We start from the raw sequence: 7,781 nt of genomic DNA on the forward strand, positions 1-7,781 counted from the left end.
TTTATATAAGAAGGGCGGATGGGTTGCTGAACGCCTGAAAAGCTTGTTGTGGAGTTGCACTCTAAATGTTTGTTCGGAAGTTCAGACTACAGCCGCGCACTGAAAAACTGACCCTAAATTGCAGTCCAAAGAAGAGAACTTTCGAAATCGCTTTTGCCTTTCTGGATATGCCTTCGCAACATGAAGGAAAGACAAAAGATCACGCGGGAAGAAAAGAAACGAAAAACTTATTTTCTAGCTGCCGAAAAATCGACGCCATCTTTGTTGTGAGAAGTAAACAACGAAGAGAACGGAGAAAACTGCGAAATAGTTGAACGCATAAATAGTCATTTTTATTGTACAAATTCTTCTATAAATTATCAAGCTTTATCCTATGTGTACACGCGTTGTCACAGGCGAAAATGAAGAAAATTGCAGTAAAAAGCCACCACCAAATTGTAAACAACGAAGAAATGTAAACAAACGGCTAATGTCAAAATCGTTAAACTTTCCCGAAATGCGATTCTAACGCACGATTGAGAGAATACAAAGGTTGCGCCGNCTAACGGGCTACTCCACTGCCCGCGTGATCTTGTATTTTCGGTTCATGCCTTGGCATTTTCTATGTTTTGTGGAGGCGAGGTGTTAGGGATGAAAATGCTGCCATTTGCCATGCTTCTGAATTTCGTAGATAAACTTGTCATATGCCAAATATAGCACAGTGTTGGGAAGTTGAATTTTCTGCAAACGAAATCCATACAAAAACCGTTCCTTTCAACCATAAATGGTAACGCCTTTTTAATTGGCTTATAGTTATATTTCCATAGTACTTGCGTACATACATACATTGCCTTCAAGACTAATTATTTGGTTGTATTCATGAGAAAATTTACATGTTTATTTAAATATTTTGTACTTTTACAAAGATATTCTACGTAAACTATTACTTGCGTCGTTTTTACGAAATAAAGGCATGGTTCATAAAGATATAACGACGTAGATTTAAATGTTTTGTACATCAAAATATTTTATGAAATTTATCATTTACAAAGATTTTTAAACCCGTTTTATTTGTAATAAATATTGCTGTATTAATATAAGGAACCCCATAAATTTCATTTTCTTTTTTGAAAATAACGCTAATTTTGTAAAAAAAAAACCCCTCTTAACATAAGTATGTATGTACATATTTTTGAGTACACTTAACAAAAATCTCTTAAAACCAATTAATAATAAATAAAAGAGGCCTCTTCTTTGGATTCGGGACTAAAACTTGACATTTTAATAGCAATTTTAATATTATGGTAATAATCCTACCTTTGGTTAAGAAAATCCCTCGTTTTAATAAAATAAAATATTTGAGTGTTTGTCAGAAATTGTACTAAATAGAACTGCGTTGTAGGAGAGTATATTGTGAACGAAATTGTATCAAAAAAGAACAATTGAACCAAAAATGCCAACACTGCCAATTATAGCACCTGACAAGCCGAGTTAAGTTTAGCACCAACTGCTTACAGCATAAATTTTAACGACGCTGTGTGTGGTACCATAAATTGTTTGGATTATTTCTTTCTTACTAAACATTTGTGTTCTTTTGCGTTCCTTTATTGATTTTGAAACTAAAAAAATTGATTACGCATTGTAAAAGCTGTGGAAAAAAGGAATCGTTTATTGAAGTGAAATAGCACGGTGACTACAGTTGTAGACGCCATCTTATAACTCATAAGGCTAATTACGTGAAAAATCTCCGTACTTGATCAAACATTTTGACTGACTAAAAATTTTGCTAAATGAGCTTGATTAATTTTCTCAATTCGAAGCTTAAGCCCTCTGTAGAGTGCGAAGCGCTATGTGAGGATGGTTATTCTGCGAATAACTTAATTGCGGATGACGCTGAGCAGCTGTCACGCGGTTTCATGGCATATGCCGTCACCAAGCCGCCAGTTGAAATTGTTTTCGACTTCCCCAAAGCTGTTGAAGTGAAGGTCATCAAGCTGTGGAATAGCAATGGGTCTTTACGGTCGACGGCCTTTGAGCTTCACGGTAAGTTCGAGGGCATTTGGGAACGTGTTGCTTATGCGCGTGACCTTGCTGAGGGCGTGGACTCGGTCACTTTTTGCTATCAAAGCGATTATAATTCTCGTAGCAATGCAGAAAGTGCTGCTAATCAAGCACAAAGCGTTAAGGCATTCTTCTTTAAGACAGCACATCGTTTACTTTCAAATGCCAGCAGTCTCAAAGTTATAGTTTGTGCTACTAAGCGAAGTCCACCAGTTTTGCGTAAAATAGAAGTATGGGGCCTGCCGTCGCGATTGTTAGAGAAAGCAGATCGAGAGCTAGTTAAAACCATCTGGAGTGAAATTGTAAACCCACAGGGTTTTCGCACACAGCAAGGTCGGGGTCAGCGCTCGCCTTCACGTAGCGTACCGGAGCTAAATGATTATTCCACTCTGAAAATACCCGAAGAGTTCCTTGATGAAATCACGTGGGAGCTAATGGTAAGTATTTTTTTAACCGTAATTTTATCACAAATAAACTTGGCTGTATTTGTTAGATTTTTCCTACCGTGCTTCCGTCTGGCAAAATTGTAGATCAATCAACTATCGACAAGCATTCTGAAGTGGAGGCCAAGTGGGGTCGACTGCCATCGGATCCATTTACTGGCCTTGAATTTACCTCTCATCGTAAAGCAATCCTTAACCTCGCTCTTAAAGCTCGCATAGAAAAGTTCCTTATGGAAAATTCCGAACACTTCAAAACAGTGCCACGTTCTTTAGGAAGTTCTTTTGTAAGGCGTAGCAAAAATCGCCACGCGTCACAGTTTGCAAGTTTGTGTCAACGCCACAGTTCAACAGCTGGAACCTACTCATCTCTGTCAGCGGCATTCTACAAGTCTTCATCGCAAGCTTCGGCAACAGCGACATTGTCATCGCCAACACTTCCACCGAAACGGCTTAGACTTAGCGATTCGACGGCATATCGCTCAGAAGCAACACTACACACTTCCACAGCAACACAAACATCATCTTGCACTTCGTTATCTTTTTCGACAAAGTCAATACCATCTTCTGTGGGAGTAGCAACAGCGTCATCTACTTCGTCTTCCACCACAATTGCAACAGGCATCGACCACGCTATACAAGTAGCATTAAGAAATGTTACGCGCTACACTTGCACGCCCCTGGAAACAAAACCTGATACTTGTATACTTTGTAAAACAGAAGAGTTCTCATATGAAATATTAACATGTAAGCATCTCGTATGTCGTTCATGTCTTGTACAATTGACGAAGGACGAAATGTGTATTTGCAAGACCAGTTTCCGCACAGCCGATGTTGAACGCTATCATAAATTGTAAGCTCTGGATAATTTATGCATCGTAAAACACATGTATTTATCGGCAGTTTTAACACTAGAACTGATTAATGAGCCTAAAAGTAGTCGTAAAATTGCTAGTTTTGTTAAATATTTTGCCTCATTTTTAATACGGCCGCTGTTATAAATCGTTGGGGGGATAAATGTGTGGTTTACACATAAAACGACACGAGTCCAGTTTTTGTCAACTGCTTTTGAAAACAAAAACTCGATTTGTATGTAACCTTTTTCGATATGATTGAGTTAAGTTTTGTAAAATGGCTTTAATGGAATAGATTTTGTGATTTAACGTTTATAAAAAACTATTTTTTATTTTATGTATATTGTTTCTTAAACATGTTCCCAACGACTTGTAACAGGGTTAATGGATAGTTAATTTAGTCTCAGGCTAGGTTTAAGCAATATTTAATCAGCCTTAAATATAATAATCGTAAAATGATAAACACAATATATTTAGCTAGGCAGCCAGCTATTGAGTTAATTTGTAATTGGTTTGTATCGATTAGAACAGGGAGGGAAAAGAAGTAAAACACAATTTAAGGTTAATTAATTTCATATTTTTAAGTACTACATATATGTTTAGATTGCTAGCGAGTTTACGCTCGATAGACTTGCAACCAATCAAATTGAGTCATTTTTATCTTAGGATGGATTACTGTTGATTCAAGTGTATACATATGTAATACTGTGATGTGCGATAAAAAAATAACTTCTAAATTAGCTGAACTTAATTTTTCTGTACCGGTAAAAAAGTTTGCGTAAATCAACCCATACCAACTAAAACATCTCGTTGGCGGATTAGAGTAAAATTGTGTCATATAATTATGTCTCTCGAACATCGCAATGGAATTTAATATAAAAAACTTTGTATTTTTTTATCGCACAACACTTTATGAATATGTTTTCTATAATTTGAACAAGTAATACATATACATACATCGTCATATTAAATACATACAATACATATATGCATAAATATATTTTCCATTTCGTCGCCAGGGTCAAAGATTGTCGTATGTTAATTTCGCAGGTTGTGGGAAATCGCGATTGAAGTTTGGAATGAAATTTTTCAAAAATGCGAAGATAGATTTTCTCCAAAGTTTCTGAAAATGTTACTAGTTCACAAAATTCTTAAATTATTTAGTTTTTAATGTTTATTGTTAATTCGTTTTGAGTTTATGAAGGATTTTCTTTAGTAAAATTTTGTCGTAAGCGTCATTTGCCCACAATTTAACAGCCACATTGTTTGAAATACGACAAAATGTGATCAAAATGTCTACTAAATTAACGACACTTTTTACTCAATCTCGGAAACTAAAGAAGATATCCAAAAATGGAGAACGCCATTTTCAAGATATTGATTAGTTTAATATGACTGCATCACTAACTAAATTTTAACTAAATTATCGAAGTAATTGTAGTCAATATCTCGGAAACTAGAGGAGATATCTAAAAACTGATAACACCAATCGAAAGGCCTTATTTCAAAATATATAACTGCATCTATAACTAAAAATCGTCAAAATTGCGCTTACGACAATCTTTTACCCATGCGACGAAATGCATTTACATGGAATAAAATGTTTAAATAAGAATATTGTCTTTCATTCGCATTATGAAAAACTTGATAAATAACAAAAGAGAAATAACGTATTATGATTTGAATTCATTTATACCTTATGGTTGGCTTTAGAAGACTTATTTTACCACTAATACACCTTATGACGGCTTCTCTAATTCCATATTAATCAGGATTAGTTACGAACGTAGCATACAATTTTAATGCATACGTTCGTAGCAATTCGGGTTCATTGAATGTAGTAAGATGGATTGAGTCTTAGCCCCGGAAATACACTCAGAAAAAGCTCAATCATACCCCACAAACATATTGAGAGCGCTCAGATTCCGAAAGGAGTCCTAGGTGGGTAATAAATATGAGCTTTAAAAACAAGCAAATATTTGACTTGTATGAATCTTTAAGGATTAATATATGATCCAAGTTATGAGCCAGCACTTTGTGCCAATATAGAAACAATAAAGACTCGAAATGTATAGCTAAACTTGGTTATACAGATATTAAAAATAGGAAGCAAAAAATAAATAAAATTTAGCTGCATCAGCCGCTATTACATGAATGTTGCCATATACATATACATATGTATATGTATAAAGATCTCACCCGATTTTTTGCCGAATTTTCTAAAATGAAATAAACCGTGTACACTTCGACTCTTTTACGAAATTTCGGAAGAAAATCGGTAAAGCAATGAAAATAATACTGCTGTCTGAAGAATTTCTTGCAGAATTTTTTCAGAATTTTCTTTATTTTTCGTACAGAAATTTCCTTACGGGTTCAACCACTTCATACAAATTTCTATAAGTGTTCGTAAAAAAAAATCGTTACAGAAATGAGATACTCCTAAAGATTTCTTTGGTTTGCAGGGACGCTAAAACCATTGAGAGGAAGTGTGACGTGGGCCAATTGTAATTATATTTATTTTCAATTGTATATGATTTTAAAATGCTTGCAAACGTCAGAACAAAAATCATGACCGACTATTAGTCGGATTATCGCCTTTTCATGGTATTTTGAATGTCGATTTCTCGTTCAATAAGTGAGTGTGAATAGTTTTTGGTCGCTCATCCTTATACAAGCAAATAGTTGTCGTTTATCTACTACTACTCGACACTCGCAATAGGGTTGATGGTTCCACATCTATTTGTCTATTGAAGATATTCTGGGCTATCGCTGAATATCGCAGCCAGATTTTCGTGAAATCTACTATATGTTCGTTCATAGCTATTCGAATTCAGTGATAGGCATTTTCGTAGATTTCAAGAAAAATAGAACTACGATGGATTCAGTGATAACCGTGATTATTTAGTTACCGATTTATCTATATCTGAAAGAAAAAAAAAGCTGAAAACACTGACCCAAGCCTCCATATCTTCAACAACGTTTCCAAAGATTTTATTAAACGAAAAATACTGATTTGTTTTTAATGGAATAGAAAACTACTTTCCACTTTCGTATTTTAACAAACGAATTTTTCGTTCTCTGCCACCTCCATACTTAATATCACCATTCTTCGACACTACGCGGTGACAAGGTATAACTATAGATACTTCATTACTGCCTACAGCAGTACCCACCGCGCGCACAGCTTTTGGTTTTCCGATGCGCTCAGCGATGTCTCCGTATGTACATGTTTGACCGGAAGGTATTTTCAGTAATTCTTCCCATACCCTCTCTTGAAAGGGGGTGCCATCCATCACCACATTTAGGATAGTTTCTTCATCATTGAATATTTTATCGGCTAGGTTTTGCGCGTGAGTTATGTCTTCTGAAAGTAATGCTTTTGGCCAACGTTCCTGAAGTGCTATTCCATAATTACTAATTTTATTTTCTTTGCCTTTATGTCCAGATGAAATTTCCGCAAAGTATAGGTAGCAAATTGCATCGCCGCCTGAGTCCTTTAGAAACCCCAAAACTATATCACCAAAAGGCGTTGTTGCAAGCCCATAAGAAATGCGAATTGGTTTTTTGTTACCAATCGATTTGAGCAATACCCGCTTAGAATTTAGCATGTTGATGATTGATAAATAAAGACAATAAACAAAAGGGCCGGTGAATCATGTGAGGGATTCACAACAGTGTCGTATTATTGTATATTTATAAAAAAAAGCTTAAATAAATGTTTAAGAGAACTTGAAACCATTGGTGGCGCAAAAGTAACCTTGCGATGTTTTTTGGCTGTAATTAAAAAAAAAAATGAAAAACTTTGATTCTTCTTGTGGATTATTTTTATTTGGTCTTTTAATTTTTTTTACATCAAGTCGAGAATATGATGTCATGTAAATGGCCGCCGCCACAGTTGATTGCCATTTGAGCCCTTTTTATGGCATTTTCCATCACTTTGGCCAAAACTTCCGGCGATAGGTCCTCACATTCTTGACATATATTGTCTTTAAGAGCTGCAAGAGTCTGAGGCTTGTTGACATAAACCCGCGAATTCAAAAATCCCCACAAAAAGAAGTCTGGAGCGGTCAAATCAGGCGATCTTGCTGGCCAGTGCAAATCGCCAAAACGGGAGATTAGGCGCCCGGGAAATGCATCCTTCAGCATATCGGTTGTGGCACGTGCAGTGTGTGCCGTTGCACCGTCCTGTTGGAACCACATGTTTTCCAATCCCAATTCATCAAGTTGCGGCAAAAAGAACTCGTTGATCATTGCTCTGTAGCGCTCACCATTCACAGTAACCGTTTGGCCCGCGACGTCTTCGAAGAAAAAAGGTCCGATGACTCCTCCAGCGAAAACAGCACACCATACAGTGACTTTGAGCGGGTGTAATGGCTCTTCGTGGGTTACACGCGGATTTTCAGTGCCCCAGAAGCGTAAATTTTGCTTATTTACGTACCCGCTAAGA

At 36.2% G+C, this 7,781-nt stretch overlaps 2 protein-coding genes across 2 annotated transcripts; one reads left to right on the forward strand and one right to left on the reverse strand.

Moving 5' to 3' along the window:
- Nucleotides 1-1,252: 1,252 nt before the first annotated feature.
- LOC108369464 (RING finger protein 37) lies at nt 1,253-4,668 on the forward strand. Its single transcript, XM_017624573.1, has 2 exons — nt 1,253-2,477; nt 2,534-4,668. The coding sequence occupies exons 1-2, from the start codon at nt 1,770-1,772 to the stop codon at nt 3,335-3,337; spliced, it is 1,512 nt and encodes a 503-aa protein (XP_017480062.1). The 5' UTR covers nt 1,253-1,769; the 3' UTR covers nt 3,338-4,668.
- Nucleotides 4,669-6,303: 1,635 nt separating this feature from the next.
- On the reverse strand, nt 6,304-7,067 carry LOC108369465 (methylated-DNA--protein-cysteine methyltransferase-like). Its single transcript, XM_017624574.1, has one exon. It carries the CDS (start codon nt 6,940-6,942, stop codon nt 6,370-6,372), a length of 573 nt encoding a protein of 190 aa, XP_017480063.1. The 5' UTR covers nt 6,943-7,067; the 3' UTR covers nt 6,304-6,369.
- Between the last annotated feature and the right edge of the window lie 714 nt (nt 7,068-7,781).

The sequence above is a fragment of the Rhagoletis zephyria genome, unplaced genomic scaffold (assembly GCF_001687245.7).
Source record: "Rhagoletis zephyria isolate East Lansing unplaced genomic scaffold, Rhagoletis_zephyria_1.1 Rzeph_scaffold_03689, whole genome shotgun sequence".
In the NCBI taxonomy this organism is placed as follows: domain Eukaryota; kingdom Metazoa; phylum Arthropoda; class Insecta; order Diptera; family Tephritidae; genus Rhagoletis; species Rhagoletis zephyria.